General features: G+C 60.6%; 1 protein-coding gene across 1 annotated transcript in view; it reads right to left on the bottom strand.

Annotated features, from left to right (window-relative positions):
- HMCN2 (hemicentin 2) overlaps nucleotides 1–23,952 on the bottom strand; it is a gene marked incomplete at its 5' end in the record, with an annotated part of 146,727 nt that overhangs the window by 32,046 nt on the left and 90,729 nt on the right. Inside the window, 24 exons of the mRNA XM_080668341.1 lie at nucleotides 505–771; nucleotides 1,219–1,316; nucleotides 4,616–4,799; nucleotides 5,259–5,383; nucleotides 5,471–5,630; nucleotides 5,717–5,860; nucleotides 7,464–7,595; nucleotides 8,890–8,971; nucleotides 9,619–9,821; nucleotides 10,719–10,832; nucleotides 10,958–11,119; nucleotides 11,945–12,041; nucleotides 12,926–13,113; nucleotides 13,515–13,628; nucleotides 15,578–15,799; nucleotides 16,589–16,739; nucleotides 17,094–17,236; nucleotides 18,291–18,404; nucleotides 18,506–18,679; nucleotides 19,506–19,697; nucleotides 20,524–20,610; nucleotides 21,033–21,146; nucleotides 22,448–22,615; nucleotides 23,663–23,944. Coding sequence (XP_080524467.1) covers nucleotides 505–771; nucleotides 1,219–1,316; nucleotides 4,616–4,799; nucleotides 5,259–5,383; nucleotides 5,471–5,630; nucleotides 5,717–5,860; nucleotides 7,464–7,595; nucleotides 8,890–8,971; nucleotides 9,619–9,821; nucleotides 10,719–10,832; nucleotides 10,958–11,119; nucleotides 11,945–12,041; nucleotides 12,926–13,113; nucleotides 13,515–13,628; nucleotides 15,578–15,799; nucleotides 16,589–16,739; nucleotides 17,094–17,236; nucleotides 18,291–18,404; nucleotides 18,506–18,679; nucleotides 19,506–19,697; nucleotides 20,524–20,610; nucleotides 21,033–21,146; nucleotides 22,448–22,615; nucleotides 23,663–23,944 — 3,717 coding nt within the window. The remainder of the gene's footprint in view (nucleotides 1–504; nucleotides 772–1,218; nucleotides 1,317–4,615; nucleotides 4,800–5,258; nucleotides 5,384–5,470; nucleotides 5,631–5,716; nucleotides 5,861–7,463; nucleotides 7,596–8,889; nucleotides 8,972–9,618; nucleotides 9,822–10,718; nucleotides 10,833–10,957; nucleotides 11,120–11,944; nucleotides 12,042–12,925; nucleotides 13,114–13,514; nucleotides 13,629–15,577; nucleotides 15,800–16,588; nucleotides 16,740–17,093; nucleotides 17,237–18,290; nucleotides 18,405–18,505; nucleotides 18,680–19,505; nucleotides 19,698–20,523; nucleotides 20,611–21,032; nucleotides 21,147–22,447; nucleotides 22,616–23,662; nucleotides 23,945–23,952) is intronic.

The raw sequence follows: 23,952 nt of genomic DNA, 5'->3' as shown, positions 1-23,952 counted from the left end.
TGTGGGGCCCTTGTTGGAGAAGTGGGAGCCGGGGTGCACCCCTCCCCCACCGTCCAGGTGCTGACAGTGGACAGAGCAGACAGAGCCATAAACAGGCAGGCGGGGGTGGTGTTGGGGGGGGGGGTCCTAAGAGCAGGAGAAACCATGGCCCATCTGCCTGGGACAATGACTCCTGCTTTAGAACTAACAAGGACCCAGCATGGACGAGAAAGCACAATTGACACACATTTTTCTAATACAGAGCGACACTTGAGAAATCGTGCGCTTGAGACGTAGGCCTCCACTCCCAACCAGATTTCAGTGGCTCTTGCCCCTGCTTTACATGGTGTGGGGACAGGACTGAGGAGGCAGCCCAGGAGAATGAAGCATCCCCGCTGCCTGTTCCCCAAGTCCTCTCCAGGCCCCTGGGGCACCCCCCTCCCTTTTCTCCTTCTCCATCACCCCCAGAGGCCGGCCTGCCCCTCCCTGGCCCAGGGATGCTAGCGCTGGGGGCAGATGACCCACCCATCACCGTCAGCTGGAAATGCCTCCTTGCTTCCCCCGCCTCGCTCACGGCCACGCAGGAGTAGGTCCCCGAGTCCCCAGCTCCCGCCGTCTCCAGCTGCAGGCTGGGCCCCTGTTCAAGACTCTGGAGAAACAGGGGCTCCCCGTCCTTCATCCATGACACCAGGGGCAGGGGGCTGCCCTGGGCTTCACAGGGGAGGACCACCGGGGAGCCACGGACCACCGCCACATTGTTCTGGAACTCCGCCGGCTCCAGGACAGGGGGCACTGTGCAGGGCAGAGGGTGGGCACGCGTCATTTCATCCCGTGCCAGGTGGCCCTCCCCCTGGACCTTTGCTCTGGACAATCCCTTCTCCTCTCCAGTCCTCGCCGTAGGCCTCACCTCCTCCAGGCAGCCTTCCCGGAATGCCTGAGGCCGGGTGAAGTGCCTGCTCTGTGCTCCCCCAGCGCCCTGTCCTTCCCCTCACAGCTCTAGTCCCCTGGGATTGTGGTCACCTCTTTACAGAGCGGTGTCCTGCCCTGACCTCCTAGTGGCAGGGGCCACCTCTGCTCACTGCTGTACCCCAGTGCCTGGCAGGTTCCTGGCACCCCACGGTGTCCAGCGACTACTCGGGAGGTGGACAGACCAGACGGAGTCGCCGTGCTTGCTCACCCAGGCCTTCATCCTTACACCCTAAGGCCAAGGACAGACCAAGGCACGCCCCTGCTCCGTACCGTGCACCTGCAAGGTGAAGTTCCTGTCGGCCACGCCAGCGGGGCTCGCAGCCACACAGGTGAAGACGCCGGCATCTGCCAACTGCACCCCGGAAATCCTGAGCCCCTCGAGAAAAGGGGGAGAGAGGACAGGGAGGGGGGCTCAGTGCAAAGGTCCCTCCCTTCCCCGCTCTGTCTCCCGAAGGCTTGCCAGTCAAAAGGGCGGCTCTGAGGCACAAACTTAAGCAGGTCCAGCCTGTGTTTCAACGCCTTTTCTGGCTCCCTGTGCCCCCAGAACAGAGGCCCAGACGCCCCGGCCCGGCCCCGGCCCCAACGCGACCTCCACCATCTCATTCCACAGCCACGCTGCCTGTTCCCCATCCGGAGCCCCACTGCCCTCCCAGGACGGCCTGCCTCCCCCACCCGCTTTCTTTCTTTTTTAAAAAAATATATTTTTATTGATTTCAGAGAGGAAGGGAGAGGGAGAGAGAGATAGAAACATCAATGATGAGACAGCATCAGTGATCGACTGCCTCCTGCACCCCGCCCCCCGACTGGGGATTGAGCCCACAACCCGGGCATGTGCCCTGACTGGGAATCAAACCATGACCTCCTTGTTCATAGGTCCACGCCAGCCGGGCCTCCTCCACCCCCTCTCTTCTAGATAATTCCTCATCTTCAGGACTCACCAGAGTCGTCCACCGTCTGTCCCCCACTTTCTGTCGAGCCCCCTTTCACCTCACCCACACCTCCTGAGCCGCTGCTCACACTGGTGGCCGGGGGTGCAGGCCACACTGGCTCCGGGGATGCAGCGAGTCCGGCTCCCAACACCACCTGCTGCTGACAGTCCCCACACCTCTATCTCCTCAAACGCCTGGTCACCATCCTGCCCGGACGCCCGAGAGCCTCTCAGACCCGCCATGTTCAAACAGGACTCAGCCTGTCCCCTCAACCTGTCCCTCCACAGCGGACCCATCTCAGAACACAGGGCCCGCAGCCTTCCCGGTCCCCAATGGAGGCCTCGGATCAAGTCAACTCCTCCCTGTCTGTCACCTCTGCCCGCCTCACCGCAGGCTCTGACCCAGGCCGCATGGGGTCTCACCGCTGGCTGCCGTGGCCCCCACTGCCCTCCCTGCTCTGCCCTTGACCCCACAGTCTGCTGTCCACACAGCAGCCAGAAGGACTGTCTAAAAACCCAAGTCATAACCCAAAAGAACTGAAGCAAAGTCTCAAAGAGGTATTTGTACACCTATCAGGGGTGGGCAAACTTTTTGACTCGAGGGCCACAATGGGTTCTTAAACTGGACCAGAGGGCCGGAACAAAAGCATGGATGGAGTGTTTGTGTGAACTAATATAAATTCAAAGTAAAGGAGCAGAGGGGAGAGTAAGAGAACCGGAGAGAACAGCTGGATCCGGCCTGCGGGCCGTAGTTTGCCCACGGCTGACACCTATGTTCACGGCAGCATCATTCGCAACAGCCAAGGGGGAGGCCACCCAAGTGTCCACCGGGAGATGACGGAGGAGCGAACGTGGTCCATCTACCCCGTGGAGTGTCCCTCAGCCTTAACAAGGAAGGGGATCCCGACACCGGCTCGACACGGTGCAGCTGCGGGGCACGACGCTGAGTGAGATGAGCCGGACACAGAGACAAATGCTGTCTGACTCCACTCGGGGGAGGGGCCGGGAGGAGCCAAATCCACAGAGAGAGAAAGGTGGGCTCCAGGGACGGGGAAGGGATGGGAGCGAGTGCTTCACGGGGGCAGAGTTCCAGTTTGGGAAGAGGAGGAAGAGGAGGAAGTTCTGGAGATGGGTGGAGGTGATGGTTGCCCAACAGTGTGAATGTACGCATGCCGCTCTGTACTTCACTACGGCTAAAACCGTATACTTAACGACATACTTACAACGGCTAAGAGGCTGAGTTTTAGATCGTGTGCATTTTGCCACAAGAAAGGACGCCACATCATGATGCTTCGCTGCCTCTCAGGGCCTTCCCCCTCCTCAGGAAGACACATCTTCCTAAGGACCCGCAAGGTCCTCTGTCCTCTGACCACCCTCCCCCGCAGCCCTCCCCTCTGTGCTTTGAACACACAGGCACACGCTGTTCCCTCCGCCTGGACGCTCTTCCCCACGGAATCCACTCACCTTGCCTTCCCACTCCCTTTGGTCTCTGCTCAAGTGGACACACTGAGTGCCTTTCACTGACCCCCTGAAACAGCACCCTCCATGCCGCCTCCCATCCCCTTACCTTCCTTTGTTTTTCAGGGCACATATCCCTTGTGAGATTTCATTTTTATATCTGTTTGTTTTCCATCTCCCTCCACCTCCAAAACCTTAGGTGCAGGGGCTTTATCCTGCTCACGACTCTACCTCAGTGCCCAGAACCATGCCTGGAACAGTAAGCATCTGTGAGCACTGCTGGATGCATGAAGACTTTGCTCACGCACCTTCTTCCAGGAAGCCTTCCCTGATTTCCCCCGCGCCAGGCCGGGTCGGGTCCAACCAGATGTCATCCCTGGATCTGTGCCTCCCCCATTGGGCTGCGAGAGCCTCCGGCAGAGGCCCCTTTCATCTGTGGAGTTTCATCTGGGGGCGGGGCCCTCTCACTTTCCCCATCATAAAACTGTCTGTTTATAGAATTTCTATTCTAAAAACCATCCCGATGTGTTTTAAAGCCTGTAAACAATGATATATAGCCAAGGCCGGTTTGGCTCAGTGGAGATACAGCGTCGGCCTGCGGACTGAAGGGTCCCGGGTTCGATTCCGGTCAAGGGCATGGACCTTGGTTGCGGGCACATCCCCAGTGGGAGGTGTGCAGGAGGCAGCTGATCGATGTTTCTCTCTCACTCTCTATCCCTCTCCCTTCCTCTCTGTAAAATATCAATAAAATATATTTAAAAAACAAAACAAAACAATGATATAAATGGAGCCACTTTAAAACAGAGCCGGGGCGGAGCGGCTGTGCCCGAGAAACTGCCTTGCATGTCTTATGTCTCAGATCTTTGGGACGTTAAAACAGGGCAAGGTAACTTTGGACCGGGCCTGGAGCGACTGGGTCCTCAGAACCGCTTGCAAAGATGATAAGAACACAGTTGTATGACGGCTGGGCTGGAAAGGAACAACACTGTGTAGCGGTGACACCCCTGTGTTACGTTGCTGCCCATCGCGATGCCGTCCTCCTGTGGACCTAACCGTGCCCCTTCCCTTTCTCAGAAATACCCATCGCCTTTGTCTCCTGACAGACCGCTCTGGGGGATTCTGCCTGAATCAGTGCGTCCTGAAAAACTATTCTTGTGCTCTCACGAAGGGCTGTTGCCTCCCTCTTTGAAGGCCTTTCATGTGTCGGTGAACGAGGCCAAGCTGCCGGAAGGTGTCGGGCCTGCGATCCACGGGCCAGCGGGCCAGGAGCTGCTCCCTCACCTGAGGATGCGGCCGGAGCCGTGGAGGTGGGTGCGCTGGGAGAGCGGGAGGGGCAGGCCGTCCTTGAGCCAGCTCATGTGGATGGGTGGGGAGCCCCGGACGGGGCACGCCATAGTCACCGGCTCCCCAGCCCTGCGCACCAGGGGCTCTGTGCCCTCTGTGCCCTGCTCAATGGTGGGAGGCACTGGGGTGGGGAGAGAAAAAAAGGGGCAGTGAGGGGGTCTACAGAGGGGGTCTGGGGAGGGCAGGGGTTTCTCCCAAGGAGGTTCCGGGAGGCGGCGACAATGCCTAGACTCTTGCCCCATCCACCCGGGGAAAGGAATGAGGGCCATTGCCGGGGGGCCACAGTCTCACCCCACCCCCTGCCCTGTGGCTCCCTTCTCATCATCCTTTATCCCCCATTCCCCGCTGAGCCCCGGCTGCAGTGGTGCCTCTGGCCCGAGGACGCGGCCGAGGCCCAGGGAGGTCACATGTGCCTGGGCTCACAGGTGGGCATGGCCAAGGCTTGAACCAGGCCTCCCGAATCCTACACTCGCATCACCCTCCAGATGCCCCGGTCAGTGCCCGGGGAGGCCACACGATGGCCAGGCTGCCGCAGTCTGTGGAGTGGGGCCGCCCGCCTCCCCTCGCCCCTCCTGCTCACCCAGCACATTCACGGTGTGCAGCCGGGCGTCCTCCCCGGCCGTGTTGTGGGCCACGCAGGTGTAGGCGCCCGAGTCCGAGGCCATCAGGCCCTTCAGCACCAGGGAGCCGCTGTCCAGGTAGAACCTGCGCAGGGACGGGGAGCCGGAAGCAGGTGTGTGAGGGGTGGCGGCCCTGCCGCCTGGGGCGGGGAGGGCACAGGCCAGGCCTTACCGGAGGTGGGGGCCCACGCCCTGGCCCAGCGGGCGGCCGTCCTTCAGCCAGGCCACCTCGGGCGGTGGCTGTCCATCAGCTTCGCAGTCCAGCCGCACCTCCTGCCCCTCCAGGACGCTGTGCTCCCGTGTGGCACCCGCGCTCCGGATCCGGGGGGCCACTGCGGCAGGGGCTGCGGTGAGGCCCGGGCCGTGGCAGGGGCAGCGTGAGGGTAGGGCATGCGGAGGGTACAGGGTGGACACATACCCAGCACAGCCACCGTGAAGTCCTTGCGGGCCTCGGCCTGCGCGTTCTCAGCCACGCATGTATAGGTGCCAGCCTGGGCCGGCTGCAGGCGACTCAGCTGGAGGCGGCCCCCACGGGAGACCACGCCGTGCGCCACGCTGCTCTCTGCGGGACAGACGGGCAGGCCAGGCTGTCACCTGCGCGGACCCGCCACCCCAGGTGCTGCCTCTGGGCCCAGACACAAATGTCGTGTGACTTCCTGAGAAGGCGTCCCCCCCCCACACGAAGCTGGAAAGACCCCCGGAATCCTTGCACCACTCCCGCTTTCTGTGTTCAGGGAAACTGAGGCCCAGACTCTCCTCAGCCTGGTCCTGGTTCTGTTCCTCACAGCCCCTCCCTGCTGCCTCCCACCGGGACATTTCTTCCCAAGGCGCCCCACTTCCTCTAGTGTCTGGGACTTGGTCCTCCTCTTTTTTTTAAAATATATGTTTATTGATTTTGGAGAGGAAGGGAAAGAGAAACATCAGTGATGAGAGAGAATCATGGACCGGCTGCCTCCTGCACGCCCCACACTGGGGACCGAGCCTGCAACCCGGGCCTGTGCCCTGACCGGGAATCGAACCTTGACCTCCTGGTTCATGGGTCAACGCTCACCACTGAGCCACACTGGCCGGGCACTGGTCCTCTTTCTGCCACCTCTCAGGCCCGCTTAACCTTCCCTCCAGCTCCACCCGCCCCTCCCACTGAGCGAGGCTTCCGATCAAGGTGAACCAGCCGCTCACTGACACGGACGCTGACGCAGGCCAGCCTGGGGCTTCCCTGGGCCCCAGCTCAGGCTGCACGCCCACCTCCCGCCTAAAAGGCCTCCCTTTCATTCTCTCCAGCTGCGCCGCTGCCCTGAAGCCTCCTCGAACTGCTCCAGCCCAGCCCTATCCGTCCTCCCCCAGGTCATCTGTGCAGCCAGCCCTTTAGCACAAAATTGAGCAACTACTCCATGTCCCACGGTGAGCTTGGGAATGGAAGGTGCACGAAACCGTCCCTGTCCTCACGGCGTGCACAGCGCCCCAGAGACGGGGGCACAGGCACCATCGGGGTGGAGCCAGGAGCAATCAGGCAGGTCTCCTGGAGGAGGTGTCTCGGCTGAGACGTGAAGGTAAGAACCAGCCAGGGGACCGTGGAGGTGGGCAGGGGAGTCGGCGTGGGTGTCTCAGGGAGGAAGCAGCGTGGCCAAGCGCTGGAGGTAAGAGAGAACAGGGCCCGGGCAATCCCACGCCCAGGTGGAAACCCGAGGAAGGAAAGTGCGTGCCGCACACACGCTCGTCCTGGAATGCTCCCAGCACGTGAGTCATCACAGCCAAAGGCGCAAACAACCCGGTCCACCAGCGGCCGCACGGATAGAGAGCATGGGACAGGCTCACGCAATATTCATTCATAAAAAAGGATGGAAACCAGAACTGAAATTCACTTAAAAAAGGAAGAACTGACCCACACAACACGAACGAACCTTGGAAAACACGATGCTGAGGGGAGGAAGCCAGTCACGAAGGCCACACTGTGTGGTTCCCTTTGTGTGAAATGTGCAGAAGAGGCAAATCCACACAGAAAGCAGTTAGTGGCCGTCTATAGCTGGGGATGGGGGGGGTGCGGTCTGAGGGGAAATGGGGAGTGAAGGGTAATGGGTATGGGGTTTCCATCGGCTTTCACTGTCATTTCATTAAATAAAGGGATATTTAGCACTAAAAAGATAAGAAGAATCCGATGCACTCACCAACAGGCATTCTGTCCTTCAGCCAAGTCACACTGGGGGCAGGGACCCCGGTCACATCACAGGTCAGGACCAGGGGGCTCCCAGCCACCTGGCTCACTGTCTCCGTCTTGGGGTTCTCAAACGTTGGGGGCACTGCAGGAGAAAGGCCAGATGCTCAGAATCTTAAGACTCTGCTCCCCCTCCCTTCCTCCCAGAGAGACGAGGGTTGTTTGTTTGAGAAAGCCCTTCCCGTGGCTGGGAGTTGATATTTTAGGCTTTGCCATTGATGGAGAGGAGCGCTGTTTTATTCACAAGTAGAACCCGCATTTGGCTGTTTCAAAACATCCACAGAGCAGAGTCCAGGAGGGATCCACTTAGCCCAAGGATGGTAAGTACATGGCTCATGGATCAGCAGTTCTAGCTTATGCCAGGACAGACATCACTAATCAATCCCTACACTCTCAGCCAGGAGGAAATCACGTACCCCAGGCAGCCACCACCAGTGGAACAGAGATGGCTGTGCTGAGGATGAAATGCCATTGCCCTCAGGGACCAGACATCCCCACCCCTGCCCACCGTTCATCAAGGTAGCCATCAGGTGAAGGGGTGTGAGCTCTGAGCAGCAGGCATGGTATCCATAGTTTATAACAATGGTATTCCCACTACTCCCCTAGTGGCGACGCTACTTCTTTGCTATTTGCGGCCAATAGCTGGTGCCTGCCCAACCTGTCTTCTCCATCTTGCACAGCAATTTTAGTGAGCACATGGTTGCTCAAGTGGAAACTACATTTCCCAGCCTCCCTTGCAGCCTGCTGTGGCCAGCTGCCTACTGTTCTCACCGAATGGAATGCAAGCAGAGGGAACAATTCTACTTCTGCTCTTTTCTGCTTCCTGTGGGCTAGGACAAGGTGCAACGTGTCCCAATTTCAACCACATGGACAGGGCTAACACCCTGGGGACAGGAGAGCAACAAGATGGAAGGATCCTGGGTCTCTAAATTTCCACATGGAACTCAGCTACCCCAAATCTAGACACTCGCGTCTGGGTTTATAGATGAGAGAGGTTAAGTCCTATTCTGATCGTGCTCTTTTTTTAAAAAAAAAATATTTTATTGATTTTTTTTACAGAGAGGAAGGGAGAGGGACAGAGAGTTAGAAACATCGATGAGAGAGAAACATCAATCAGCTGCCTCCTGCACTCTCCCTACCGGGTAGGTGCTCGCAACCAAGGTACATGCCCTTGACCGGAATCGAACCCGGGACCCTTCAGTCTGCAGGCCGACGCTCTATCCACTGAGCCAAACCAGTTAGGGCATGATCCTGCTCTTTTCTATTCCAGATCTTGTCCCCTCAACACTGGGCAGCCCCACATCTTTCCAGCGAGTGCCCTTCCCACCCTCAGCGGCCTGTGCGTTGCTAAGGATCCCATGGAAACGCTCGCAGCTTACCCTGGACGGTGAGGACGAACGCCCGCGTGGCCTCTCCAGCCGCATTGCTGACCTTACAGCTGTACACGCCTTTATCTGACACCTGGGACAGAGAGCACACGTGGTGACAGTGTGCATGGGGCTGGGTTCCCACGCTGCCCCAAAACATCCAGGTCCCAGAACCTGCCAGAGCAGGGACTCCCCAAACATGCTGGTCCTGCTTGGGAAATCAAGGGGAGACCTGACCCTCTGACCTTTCCCAAGACCCTCAAGAAGCAAGAGGGCCCCTGAAAGGTGAAGACAGGCTCCAGACCCCCACCCCCTCCCGGGCTGCGTGCAGCCAAGCCTGGCGGACAAGGCCCCCTCGCTGTGGGATGGGGCTGAGCAGGAGGGAGGAGCCCAGGATGTATTTCCAGCCAACGCTGTGAATGTCTAATCCACACCAGAGGGGGTGGGCAGAGCTGACTGCCAGGAAGTGAGAACGTGAAGGGCCTGGGAAAAAGAAGCTTCCAGATCCTGCGGAAACTGAGGCAGGCGGTGGAGAAGGGACCCGCTCAAGGTCATTCTGTGAGTCCATGTGGAGCCCTGCACTCTTCCCACTCTCCAGCCCCGGGGGCTGCCAATCAACTTGGTTTGGGGTCTTGCAGGCTGAGGAGGCAGCAGCCCCCACATCCTGCCACACAGCCGCCCGCCAGGACCAGGAGGCCCTGTATGGCCGCCCACAGCTGCCTATACCCCCGGGTCGCTCACCTGGGTGTCCAGGATCGCCAGCTTCTGCCCACCCTGCAGAGCCTGGGTCCGCTGTGCCAGGACCAGGGGCTGCCCATCTTTGTACCAGGTCACGGCTGGCTCAGGGAGCGAGTCTGTCTCACAGCTCAGAACGGCCTTGTCCCCTGCCCTCACCAGGAACCCATCCTGGGGGCCGCCGAGAGCCTGCCTGAAGGTGGGGGGAACTGGGCCAGGGGACAAGCAGCGTAAGGTGCCGCGCCTTCCCCGTGTCCTCCCCGGCCCCGGCCACCGTCAGCGGTCTATGGAAGCCCACAAGGGCCACACGGTGGACCCCACCCCAGGGATGGCTCAGACCCAGGGAGTCAGGAAGAGAACCAGGCCAGCATGCCAGCGACCTGCTGGGTGACCTGGGAGAAGCCGCCTGCCCTCTCTGGGCCTCAGCCTCCTGGGCCCTTTTCCACATAGGGCGGGCCCCCTGCGTTAGAGCCCCTGTGGGTCCCCACAGCCCTGCCCCCCAGCAAACCAATGTGGAAGCCCCACTGCCAGCCGTGAGCCCACAGGGCCTGGCAGTGTCCATCACATAGTAGGTGAGCACACAAATGAACGAACCAGCCCCGGGCCTAGAAAGAACCTTCCAGCGAGTCCCGCTCAGAACATCTTGGGCCAGCTTTTCCCCAAGAGGATCCTGAAGACCAGGAGCCCTGAGACAGGCTCCCTGCCGAGAACCCCGTGGTCAGTCAGGCGTGGGAAGGGCCCTCCCCTCAAGGTCAGAGCTCACTGCGCCGGGCCCGGGGAGAGGCGCTCACATCCCATCCCATCCCATCCGTTAGTCCTTACACCAACTGTCACCTCAGATGAGAGTTGAGGCTCAGAGAGCGGGCATGACTTGGCCACGGTCACTGAGCGAATAAGAGCACAGCTGAGTTTCAGACTCAGGTGTGTCCAGTCTGCAGACCCTGACCTGAACCCCCCAAGTCTGCAGCCGGACACCGTCGCTGCAGGGGGGCTCGGCACCCCAGGCTCCCCGGGGTCCTCTCCTGTCTGTGCTGCCTGAGGGGTGTGGGGTGAGGGCTGACTGGAGGAGTGGGGACGGTGCAGGTGGGGGGTCAGACAGGACGTACCCAGCACGCTGAGCTGCACCAGCCTCTGGTCTCGGCCGGCGGCATTGAGGGCCTCGCACATGTACGTCCCGGAGTCTGCCGGCTGCACCCGGGCCAGCTGCAGCGTGTGGGTGCCTGCCGGGGGGAGGGGGGGGAATGGGGGGTGGGCGGTGTCAGCCCCTCGTACCAGCAACTGGGCTGCCCCCTAGACTCCCAGTCTGGTCCCCACAGAGCTGGACCCCAAGCCTCAGTTTACCCACCAGGCAGGAGGAAGACGTCCTCTCCCAGGGAGAGGGCCTGGCTGTCCTTGTACCACGTGACCTCGGGGCTCGGGTGAGCACGGACGTCACAAGGGAGGGACACGCTGCTGTTGAGGATGGCGGTGACCTGCTCTGAGTCCAGGCCTGTGATGTGTGGTGGGACTGTCCCCGGGGCCACCGGATAAAGAAAGACACTGAGAATGCACTCCGGCAGGGGAGCGGGGAGCTACAGTTGAAGCACACGACCTCGCAGCTCCTGGCTCCAGCGGGGCGCGTTGCCAAGCAACGCTGTGCAACAGCCCCTGTTCATCATCACTCCTCCCAGATGGGAGCACGGGGCATGGGGACCAGAGAGGGAGAGTCACTTTTCCACGGCCACCCAGCTGGCCAGTGGCAGAGCCAGGTATCAATTCAGGTTTGCGTCCTAGACCTTGAGCGCTCAACGCTGTCATCCCTCTGTTCCCGAGGCCACAGCTGCCCCCATCTGGAGGCCGAGCGCACAGCCACTGAGCGGCATGCGTCACAAGAATGTGGAGGTCAAGAGCGCCAGCTCTGGGGCGGTGACCCCCACTGGGTGACCTCTCTGTCTCTGCAGCTGTGGGGTTGGGCTAACCCCCGAGCTCTGCGGGAAGGAGTCGGCCCCATGCCAGGTACACAGTAAGTGCTTAATCATGGCGCTGGAAGGCCAGAAGAACAGCTCCCTGACCACCTCCAAAAGGCCTAGAGTCATCTGGGGATGGCCCTGGGTGATCGGGGCCCCCAAACGCTCTCTGGACTGGGATGTGGCTGGTGCCAGGCCAGGATGACTAACCTCTGGGTGTAGCCTCGGGGCCTGGGACACACGAAGCACAAGGTGGTGCCTTCAGGGAGGGACGAGGTGCTGTGCCTGCCCCAGAGCAGGTGGAGTGGGCCCCGAGCACCAGCCCCTCCCCAGCTGGGGAGCCCTAGCGGGGACCCGTAGCGGGCCGCCTGCTCTGCCCAGCTCACCTTGCACCCTAAGTGTGAAGAGCTTCTCCACGGAGCCCGCCGGGTTCTCGGCCACACACATGTAGCTGGCAGCGTCGGCCACCTCTGCTGTGGAAACCTGTGGGTGCAGAGAGAGGGTGCCTGATGGCTGTGGTCCCCCTTCCCAGGAACCGCTGGGAGGGACCCCTCACCATACCAGGCACGGCGGGCACCAGGGGGAACCCTGCGGAAGGCCACCTTTGTCTACATGGAGCAGTGCGTAGGGGCGCCACTGATGGGCACGCATACCCCACGTCCATCTAGACCAGGGGTCCTCAAACGTTTTAAACAGGGGGCCAGTTCACTGTCCCTCAGACCATTGGAGGGCCAGACTATAGTTTAAAAAAAAAAACTATGAACAAATTCCTATGCGCACTGCGGGCCCGGGACGCGTCGGCTGCTAAGCAGGACAGGCAGCGGCACCCGGTGGGCCAGATCAATGTCCTCGGCGGGCCGCATGTGGCCCGCGGGCCGTAGTTTGAGGACGCCTGATCTAGGGCTTTCTGTGACATTCAGGAGGGGAGTGCGAGGTTGGGCTGGATGAGCCCCTACAGCAAACGAGATGGTCTCCCCCAGCCCCGAGGAGGCTGTCCTCTGCTGTGTTGAGCTGCAGGGGTCCCGGGCAGCTGTGTCTAGAAACTGGGTGGCCAAGGGTGCTGCCCAGGGCCCTGAGCCGCGCTGGCTGTAGGTGTGACATCGGCGTGTGTCCTTTGCAGGCATCTGCGGAATTTCCAGGCGCTACGCGCGCGCGCCCTTGCCTGCCCGCGAGGCACATGGGGGTGGCTGACACGCGTCACCTGGGGGTTGAATGGAAGCCCGGGAGCTCCCGCAGGCCCTCAGGCAGGGACCTCATTTGGCTCAGACAACGCAGCTCCTGGCTCCCGTGCCAGCAGCACTGAGCCTCGGCAGCTGCTGCCTTTAGCCATGTTGTGCGGGGGGGGGGGGGGGGGGGGGCGCCCTGACCTGCAACACTTGCCCGTCCTCCAGGACCTGCAGCCGTGGGCTCGGGGGGAAGGGCAGCCCGTTCTGGAGCCACGAGATGGTGGGCGTGGGGTTGCCCAGGGCTGGACACTGCAGGCTGACGGTGCTGCTGGCATTGACGGTCACCTCCTCCACCAGCTCCTCCGTGTCCCCCGGGATCACAGGCGGGGCTGGGTGGGCGAGAGGAGGGTGAGGAGCAGGCAGCCCCCCTGGGAAAGGTGCCCGGGGGTGGGGTAGGCATGGAGGGGAGAGTAGTGCTTGGTGCCAGGCGCTGGCCGGGGGCTCCTTGTGCCCCACTCGCCAAGCCCTCCGGAGCCCTGGTGCAGCCAAGGAACCTGGGGCACAGAGAGGGCTGTGACCTGCTCAAGGTCACACAGCTAGGAAGCAGCTCACCTGGCGTTTGAACCCAGCCCTGTCTGTTTCAGAGCCCAAGCTCGCAACCCCTACATTCTCAACCTCCAAGTCCTGCCAGATGGACCATGCTCCCCACCGTGACCCCTCGGGGAGGGGGGGGGCCTCGTAGGGCCTGCTGACGCGACACCCCCCTCCCACCCCCAAGCCAGCCACTCACTCAGCACCATCAGCTCGTAGTGCAGCCAGTCCTCGCCCACCTCATTGGAGGCCTTGCAGGAGTACCTCCCGGCATCCTCCATGCGCACCAGGGGGATCTGTAGGACCCGGCCTCCTGAGGGGACAGGGACGGGGTGGGGGGGTTGGGGGGAGGGGGGTAGAGGCCTGAGCAAAGGCGAGGAAACCTGCTCCTTCCTCGTAGGGGACCTGGAACACATCACGCCCCCCAACCCCCCACCTGTGGAATGGAGAGCATCTGCCTGCCCCACCCAGCTCTCAGGGCCAGGGCACCAAGCAGAGGTCAGGGAGGTGCCATGGGCCAGGCCTGGCCGCACTTCCCTGCTCTGTGACTCTGTGCTGTAAACACTCCCATCTCACAGACGGAAAAACTGAGGCTTCCCAAGAGCACCCTGCCGTGCCGAGCCCAGCTCCTTGATGAGGGCAGAGCGAAGGGCCAGAGAGCTGGGCAGAGACTCCTGGGAGGCAAAGAGGCAGCTCCGGGCTGTGGTGGTTGGGGGTGGATGCTGCTAGCAGGTGTCATCTGAGACCCTCTGTGATCCAGAGCCTGCCGGGGCCAGACCCTGGCATCTCTGGGGGCCTGGAGCTGGTCTCCAGCAGGGGCTGAGTGAGTGTCACTGTGTGCTCACATTCTCGGTCGGGGGCTCGCTGGCCCGGGCTGGGGTGGGGGGCGGGGGGCCTTGTGACCAGGGTTGGAACTAGGGGCTCATTACATGCAGAGCCAGGGGACAGCCGTCACGATTAAGGAGGGAGGGAGGGAGGGAGGGGCCGCTGTCAGGGTCATTTATGTGTGAGGTTAATCTGTGTGCTCGGGATTGGGAGTCAGTGGCCAGGGTCAGAGTTCAATGGTGGGGTTGAAGGGTTACGGCTAGGACAGAGGGGTCGGGGGCTGTGGCCAGGGATCAGCATGTGACTGAGGTCTCTGTGTACCCAGGATTGGGGTCAGTGTCCAGGTCCGAGAGGAGGCGAGGGGGTCAATCCAGGGGCTCTGACAGGAGCAAACAGCTGTCAGCAAGCGCGGCCTCTCCCGGATCTCTGAGGCCACCTTCTTTTGCAAGAGCCGAAGTACAAGCCCTGGGATGACCCTGCTCAGCGGCACACGTGCCCCCACCTCACCTCCCCCGCCCCCGCCCTCACCTCCCCCTCCCCCGCCCCCGCCCTCACCGCCCCAGCGCTGCCCACGCCTGGCAGGACCCGGGGCAAGTCCTGAGCTGGGACACCACCGCATCGCCTGAGACACAACAGGGCTCTGTGCCTGGAAGTCCTCCCAGGTCTGCTCCACCCCAGGGGGCTCGGCCAGCCGCCAGGGAAGCCAGGCGTTTGGAGCCTTTGAATTCAAAGTCCTCCACACACACAAAAAACACACACACACACACACACAAACTATTCTAAATAAAAGGGTTGTTTTTTTAAAAACTAAATCGCCTTCAATAAATATATAAAGCAGGACAAAGAAAGCAAAGGTCGCTAGGGCCTGAGCTTGGCCCCGGTGTGGCCCTCAGCCCAGTGGGAGGTTCTTCCCGTTGGGATGATCACCAGATGCCAATACAGAAGCAGCTCCTGCCCAGCTGGTGCTGCTCAGGGGTGGAGCATCGACCGAGGAACCAGGAGGTCCCGGTTCGATTCCCAGTCGGGGCCCATGCCTGGGTTGTGGGCTCCATCCCCAGTAGGGGCGTGCAGGAGGCAGCCGATCCATGATTCTCTCTCATCATCGATGTTTCTATCTCTCCTTCTCTCTTCCTCTCTGAAATCAATTTAAAAAAAAAAAAAAAAAAAGGCAGCAGCCCCGCTAAGAAAGGCGCCAGCTTCAGCGGGTTACTTCAGGGCGTCGCAGATCTCGAAGCCCAGAGAACTCCCAGCGCCGGATTACAGGACTCGGCTAAGGCCCAGCCTGGTCAAAGGCCCTGCCCGAGGTCACACAGCAAGCAGCACACAGGGGTGCTCAGAGGACCGGTAGAACAGCAGTTGAGGGGACCAGCTCTGGTGCAGGTGTGACCCGGGCCCTGCCTGCAAATGCCCCGACTTCTCCGTGCAGCCCCGGCCTACCTTGCAGGACAGACACCCCGGTGTCTGTGGCCGAGAGGGGCTGGTCCTCCCTGTACCAGGTGAGCTCCGGGGGCGGGACCGCGTTGGTGTCGCAGTACAGGTACGCGGGGTTGTTCTCCACGACCTCCCGGTATTCCATCACCCCACCCCGGGCCTCCTCCTCCCGGGACAGGATTTCGAAGGTTGCACTGGCGTCACCCACCTTCTGGAACATGGGGGGCACTGGGGAGGGGTGACAACGCCATTACGACACATAGCGCGGAATGGAGAGGCACCTCTGCTCCAAGAAGCCGCCCCTCCCCCGTCCCAGCTCCCCCGCGCGTGGACATTGCGCTGTTTGAGCCAATCCCATCGGTCCAGGCCTTTTTAAAATTCACTCATCCCTTCAACTGGCGGTTTTTCGGTTTTGGGGTTTTTTTTTTTTGCAACGAGTGTTTATTGAGCAATTATGACACTGGGCACTGGAACGAGGTCCCTGCCCACCGCAGCTTATGCCTAAAGGACACCAGACCTCTCCTGACAGGGTGGTATTTTTGGAGGGAGGAAGCCAGACCCTGAGCTTTAGCCAGCCTGTTCACTGGAGCCCCGAGGCATAAAATCATGGGCTTTTAGAACTGAGGGGCCCCTCAAGGCCACCCCATTCACCCACCCACATGTTACAGAGGCAAAACGAAGGCCTGGGGCAGGGACGCTCCCAGGTCACCAAGTCAGTGAACGGAAGAGCCCAGGCCGGACAGCGGTGAGAAAGGGGACACGCAGTCCGGCCAGCACGGCTCCGTGGTTGAGCGTCGACCTATGAACCAGGAGGTCATGGTTTGACTCCCGGTCAGGGCACAGGCCCTGGTTGTGGGCTCGCTTCCCAGGAGGGGATGTGCAGGGGGAAGCTGATTGATGATTCTCTCTCAGCATTAATGTTTCTATTTCTCTTCACTCGTTCTCTCCGAAATCCATAAAAATATAATTTAAAAAAGCCTGCCCCCCTCCCCCCCAGGCCCTGCTGGTCCCACATACCCTGGATGAGCACGTGGAAGTCCTGGTCGTCCTCGCCGGCCACGTTGGTGGCCACGCACAGGTACCGCCCTGAATCGGAGACCTGCGTGGGCTGGATCTGAAGCAGCCGCCCTTCACCCAGGACTCGGAGCCGCTCGTGGGGGGTCACGGGCTGGGGAAGAGGCAAGAGGGGGAAGAGGGATCACAAATGGGGGAAACTATGTGTAGATTCTAACCAAGTTTCAAACACATATCAGATTGGTGTGGCACCCTGAAAACTTGGTAAAACCAAATCCGTATGACCGAAGTCGGAAGAGGATTAAACGGGTGAATATAAAGTTTAATGTTTATGGGGCTTGTTCCCTTTTAAAGGTGTAGGATTCCCTATGAACATGCAAAGGGCGAGGCAGGGCCCAGCCCAGCTCTGGGACCAGGTGCTTTGACTGTCTTTACTGGAAGGTGCCGAGCAAGGTCCCGGGGGACCCAGAAGAGAGAACCTGAGGCTGCCCCGGGGGGCCCAGCTCACCCGTCCATCCTTGTACCAGCTGATGGCGGGCGGGGGCACCGCCCAGCACTCACACTCCAGGGTCAGGGTACTGTTGACCTTGGTCTTCACTTCCTTCACACCGACCTCCCCCATGGAGTCGTCTTTGGAGATGGAAGGGGGGACTGCAAATCACAAGGGGGTCTGAGGAGCCGGCCTGGGGAGGGGGCTCACCCTGGTCCCAGGAATGGGGGGCTGGCTCCGGCCAGCGGAGGAACAGGGGCCTGGAGACGGATCCACTCCTGGGGCCGTTTGCTTAGGGCAGGGGTGGGGAACGTCCGGCCAGCGGGCCGGGCCGTGTAAGGGCCGTGAAAACATTTGGTCTGGCCCTGCCCATCTGGGGGCTAGACGTGCCAGATGGTGGTGAGAAAGGGGACAGGCAGCCGGGACCGAGCCCTCCTGCCAGGCTCGGAATTCAATCAATCTAGGAGCTTCAGGGGGCCAATGGGAGGAAATAGAGGGCATGAGATACTTCCAACAATAAAGTATTATTAAAATTAAAAAATATCTAGGAGCTTTCTTCATAGCAACATAAATTTATATTAAGTGAATTATATTAAGCAAATGATGTTATAAATATCCAAATGGCCCTTGGTACCCTAGCCGGTTTGGCTCAGTGGATAGAGCATCAGCCTGCAGACGGAAGGATCCTGGGTTCGATTCTGGTCAAGGGCACATGCCCGGGTTGCAGGCTTGATCCCCAGTAGGAGGGGTGCGGGAGGCAGCCAATCAATGATTCTCTCTCATCACTGATGTTTCTCTCTCTCTCCCTCCCCTTTCCTCTCTGAAACCAATAAAAATATATTTAAAAAACCACAACCACCAAAACCCAACAAATGGCGCTTGGCAGAAAAAAAGGTTCCCCCGCCCCTGCCTTAAGGGGAGACTGTTTATCTGCGATGGTTATGGGACAGGGCAGGTCGGAGGCAGGGGAATTCCTGGGGTGACCTCTGGGGGCCCCGGGTCTCAAGTTGTGGAGACTCAGACTGCATCACCGCGGAAAGAAGCCAGGACTGGAGTGGGTGCGGGCATCCACGTGGCCCAAGTCCTAGCTCGCCACTCCCCCCTCCGAGGGTCCTGGGCCCTAAAATGGGGAAGGACCCAGCCGGCCCGGCTGCCAGGGCCCCAGGGCTCCCGAGCAACCTCCTGCCTCCCACCACTGCCCGGGGTCCGACTCACTGAGGACTTCCACGTGGTAGCTCTTCACGGCCTCCCCAAGCTCATTGGTGACCACGCAGGTGTACTGGCCTGCATCTTCCTTCTGCGCGTTCAAGATCTGCAGCCCGTGGGTACCTGCTTGCGGAGCCGTGGCCAGGGTCACCTCAGGCAGGAGCTGGGGGTCACCAGCCCCGTCCTCTGACCCCTCGCTCCTCCTCCCCACCCGAGGGCATCACCTGGGAGCAGCTGGATGTTGTTGGAGGCCTCAAATGGGGACCCGTCCTTCATCCAGGTGATGGTGGGGGCGGGGAAGGCCAGCGCCTCACAGATCAGAGAAATGGGGTTGTTGATGGTCACGGTCACCTCCTCGTCCGCACTGTCCTCGGTCACCCCCAGGATGGAGGGAGCCACTGTGAGGGGAGGCCAGGGGGGGGTGCTCGTGAACAGAGAGCCCGAGCCTGGGCGTGAGGACCCAGGAAAGCCTCAGACCCACGGTGCTCAGCCGCCGTGCTGCGCTATTTGCCTTGCACAGGTGGGAAACGGAGGCTCAGCGGAGCCCAGGCAGGTGCGGCCAGACTTCAGTTCAGGCCTGGGTGACCCAGAGCCCCAGCTCTCCACCACTGAGCAATGCCACAGGGGAAGCTGGACAATTTCTGCCTCGATTTCCCCACCAGCCTCTTAGCAGCCAGGGTATCTAGTAATTTAACCAGAGTCTCCTCAGTTCTGTTTGTGTTTCCAATCTGGGCCATTCCCAGAGTAGAGGGGTGGGAGGTGGGGGGCGGGGCGGGGGGGTGATGTTCCCTGCTGAGGAGATGCTCTCTGCTGTCACTGACCCTAAAATGTCCTCCTCCGGGCCCTGCAGGGACCATCCATTTGGCCAGCAGCACGTCTGGAAATGGATTTTCCGAAACCAGCCCGTGCCCCTCTCGTTTTCGAATCCCCGTTTCTCCAGCCCAACAAAACGGTGCTGCATCGCCCTGGGGAGCCTTGTCCTCTCTCTAAGCCACAGAGCTCCATCAGTGACATGGGGACAAGCGCGCCGCCCACCTCCTGGGGTTGCTGGGAAGATTCCAGCAGGAAGGGCTGTGCATCTGCCTGGCCTATAAGGGTTCAACCACTAGAGCCGCTGTTGTTGTTTGTTGTCGAACATGGAGAGCTCTGGGGAAGCTGCCTGTCAGGTCACCTTGGTTCTGCCTCCTGCCAGCACCTGGAGTGGCCAGGAGATGCCCAGCTCACCCAGGACGCTCAGCTGGACATGCTTGGTCCTCTCCCCCGCGGCGTTGGCTGCAATGCAGGAGTAGTGGCCGGCGCTGGACAGGTTGGCCTGGAGGACCTGCAGAAGGGCTCCGTCTGGAGAGAGGTGCTGGGTGTCTCCACCAGCCAGGGGCCGGCCGTCTCTGAACCACGTGACCCTGGGCTGCGGGTGGCCTGTGTGGGGAGGAGAGAGGCAGGTAAGAGAGTTCAGCAGGATTGGACCAGGTTGGAGCAGCGGTCACTCCGGGAAGGGGGCGGGGGGGTGGGTGGTGGACATGGGTTTCCGTCTCAGTCCAGAGGCCCATGCAGCAGGGCAAGACACAGAAGCAGCCACCGCGGGCCGGGGCCTCTTCCTAAGGGGTTCGATTGCCTTTTCCTTACTGAGGAGTGGACGGAGATGGCTGGTACAGACAGAAGACAAGATATTCCTTCCATCCACCCATCCATCCACCCACCCATCCATCCATCTAAACATACATATATACATACATGCATACATACACCTATCCATCCATCAATTTGTCCACCTATCCACCTCCCCATCCATCCACCCACCCATCCATCCATCTAAACATACATATATACATACATGCATACATACACCTATCCATCCATCAATTTGTCCACCTATCCACCTCCCCATCCATCCATCCATCCATCCATCCATCCACCCATCCATCTAAACATACATATATACATACATGCATATGTATACCTATCTACCTCCCCATCCATCCATCCATCCATCCATCCCAGCTCATAAGCATAACTAAGGCACTGGGAAAACCATGGTGATGACAAGGTAGACCTGGGGTCCTCAAGGAGCTCAGAGCCCAGCTGGGGTACACAGGTGTCACAAGGCCACCATGGATCAGTGTGGTCAGTGCTGGGATGGGGAGCAGAGGGCCGGGATAGGCAGGCAAGACCCCCAGCACCCCCCTTCTCAAAGCTGCCTTCTCACCTTTCTCCCAGCCTGCCGTGTGCCCACGTGTGGCCTTACCTGTGGCGCTGCATGTCAGGTTGGCTGTCTGTCCCTCAGGCACCTTGACCACCTCCTCCAGGTCCTCGTTCTCGATACTGGGAGGAACTGGGAGAGCAGGGAGACAGCCGGTCACTGACCGGGGCTGGCTCACTCGGGCTGAACCACTGAGCAGGGAAGCTCACAGCATCTCTCTTCAGGCTCCTGTGCCTCGGTTTCCCCATCCCCTGGTGCCTGCTTCCACAGGGCGGAGGGAGTACCAGTGCCCTGGGAGAAGGCCCTGATCAGAGCAAGGTGGGGTCAGAAATACTTTCTCCTTTCCACGTTGGATTAGTCCCTGCTGCTTCTAGAACGTTCCATGATGGCCTCAGAGTAGGGACTGCTCATGAGGAAACAAGCCTTGGCCTCTCCCTCCTTCCTGAGCGGACCTCCTACTACGGCAAGAGCTCTTGGTCCTGGACTCGCACCCCGTAAGCTCCTCAGCCGGAGGAAGAGGACTTGTGGGCTACGAACACGGGCCTGTGACATACCCAGGACCTCCACGCTGAAGTTCCTCCGCACCTCCCCAGCCTCGTTGCTTGCCAGGCACGAGTAGAGGCCCCTGTCTCGCTCCTGGGTCCGGGTCACCTTCAGCATCCAGCCACCTGGGGAGGGGGGAGAGTGGGCTCCGAGTGTGGCTCTGAGCAAGCCTCCTGTCCCGAGCCGAGCCCAGGCTGACCACCAGGAAGAGGAGCGTGCCAGGCGTCTCAATCAGATGTGTCTGCCTACCCTAGTGTCCCATTCCTCAGGTGGGAAAACTGAGGCCCAGGAGGGTGAACAGATGGATGGAGCCCCCTGGACATGAGACACGCGCAGGGCGAGCCCGAGGCCCCGTTTAAGAAGAAGGATCTGTCACCTGGCTACCCCCACTTCTGGAGACTGGCCATGGCTAAAGGGACAGCCATGGGCCTGGCCCAGGTCAGACCGCCCTGACCACCTTCTCCCAAGACCAGCCCAGGGAAGGCACATGCACGGCACACGTGATCACGGCTGCTCCCACGCCCAGGGCAGACATCGCTAATGGATCACCGCTCTCCTTTCTGCTGGGCCCTGATGCAGTCCGAGTACACCTCATCGCAATGCATCTGGCAGCCCCTCTGAGTGCTCAGAGGAGGTGCCCAAGGGGAAGCTTGCTGCCATCCCAGCTTTGGAACAGCCGGAACATCCCTGCGGGCCACTGAGGTGGGCTCCAGGGCGCCCTGAAGTCCTTACAAGCTTTGGATGGGACACTGCCTCCTGGACCTCAGTTTCCCCGTCTGTATGTCAGCAAGAACGATCACAAACCAACTCTGTGAGGACGAGTATTCAGAGGCGAAGGTGCTTAGACCCTATGTCAGGGGTGGGCAAACTTTTTGACTCGAGGGCCACAATGGGTTCTTAAACTGGACCGGAGGGCCGGAACAAAAGCATGGATGGAGTGTTTGTGTGAACTAATATACATTCAAAGTAAAGGAGCGGAAGGGAGAGCAAGAGAACCCTCCGCTCTTTCGGCTCCGCAGGCCGGATAGAACAGCTGAATGGGCCGAATCCGGCCCGCGGGCCATTGTTTGCCCACAGCTGCCCTATGTCCCTTCGCCCACCTGAACTGCTCTGTGAGATGTTATATAAGCGCCATGAGAATTTTTGCTGCAGGACCTATCGGAACCTTGGCTATAAATGGTCACTGTGAGTCTCTAGGAAGGGAGCAGAGCGGGAAATCTTTCTAAATGCATTCAAATCTAATGTGTTTCCTGGAGCACATGGCCTGACCAGTGTTTTGGGATGCACTCTTGGGGGGCCAACAGCCGAAATGTTTATCCCACCCAGGCCGGCCGCTCAGGGTCAGAAGTCATGGGCATGTGCTGAGCAGAGGCAGAAGCGGAGGGCCAGCCCCGATCACCGGACGCTCCCCTGGTCGGCACCTTACCGGCCAACAGGTAGGTGTCCTCCCTGGGGCCGATGGGCTCCTCCCCTCGGAACCAGCGGACCCTCGGGGACGGGATGCCTGTGGCTTCACAGAGCAGCGTGAAGGGGCTGTGCAAGGCGGCAGTGACGTTGGTCAGCGGGTCCGAGTCTCCGATGAGCTCCGGGGGCACTGGACACAGAGAAACAGCCTTCTTCAGGACGCAGACGGGGCTGTGTGCTCCTTCCTCGGCCCCCAGCACGGCCCTCCCCCAGGAGCCCCACCCCCACTCAGGAGGGGCTGAGGAGCGGAAGTGACAAGGTCACTTCCAAATCGGGACGGACTTCCAGGGCTGCTCCCACGGAAAGGGGTGAGTGGCGACCACAGGCTGGGCTTTGGTGTCAGTTTCTCCAGCCCCCAGGAGGGATGCCAGGAGGGTCCAACCAGAACACGCGTCAAGCTCTGGACGCAGTGCTGAGATGCTGAGCAAACGCTGAGAGCAAAGGTGAACACAGATGCATCCCCCAGATCCACACGTAGAGCCACGTGGCGCTCTGTGGTGTCCAGAGCACCCACTCGCAAAGGAAGCCCCGCTCTATCAGGCTGTGGTGAGCGGGCGAGGTGGGGTCCCAGCCACCCACACTGCCCCCTCCCCCATCTTCTCTCTTACCTGTCTTCGCTCCTGCCCCGAGGCATACAGTAGGGGCTCAAGAAAAGATTGTTCTAGCTACCCTGAGCGTGCCACCCCCCCAGGCCTCTGTGGGGTCTGTTCCCTCCGCCTGGCACATTCCCCCCCTCACCCCGGCACCTGGTTAGCTCCCATTCTGCTTTTACATTTCAGCTGAAAGGCCACCTCCTGCAGGAGGCTGCCCTGACTTCCCAGGACAGAGTTCAGGCCCCTGAATTCCCCTACCTCATGTAAGTCATGCAGGGGAGAGCTGCTTATTTCCACGGTGCCCAGAACAGAGTAGGGGGATAGACAGTAAGGGAGGGAAATGTGTGTGTGTGTGCGGGGGGGGGGGGGGGGGGCGGGAGATGAGGGCTATTTGAAGCCAGTCCCGATTTGGGAGCAGGGCTGAAGGCTTCCCCCAACAGACCTCACCAGCGGCCTGCCTCTTGGGAGAATGAGGCGTGACCTCCGGGCACAGGCTGAGGGCTGGGCCTGGAGATTGAACTGGCCTTGCCTTCTCCAGCCTGGGCCCCCTCCCTGCCCTCCTCCGGCAGGCCCCCGGTCCTCACCCAGCACGGAGAGCGCAAACCTCCTCTCGGCCCTCCCAGCCGCGTTCTCGGCCACACAGCTGTAGCGTCCCGCATGGGCGGCCTGTGCCCGCGCCACGTGCAGGCTCTGCCCCTGGTTCTGCAGCCGCAGGCCAGGTTCGGCTCCCACCGGCTGGCCGTCCCGCTCCCACGTCACCCTGGGTGCGGGTTTCCCTGTGACGTTGCATTCCAGAGTGGCCTCCTCGTCCTGGACCACGGAGACCTGTGTGGGGGGCTCGCGGGAGCCAGCGATCTGCGGGGGAACTGGGGTG

The sequence above is a fragment of the Plecotus auritus genome, assembly GCF_963455305.1.
Source record: "Plecotus auritus genome assembly, chromosome: 5".
Classification (NCBI taxonomy): Eukaryota; Metazoa; Chordata; class Mammalia; order Chiroptera; family Vespertilionidae; genus Plecotus; species Plecotus auritus.
Note: the sequence above shows the minus strand (reverse complement) of the source record. Positions and strands in the feature narration are given on the sequence as shown.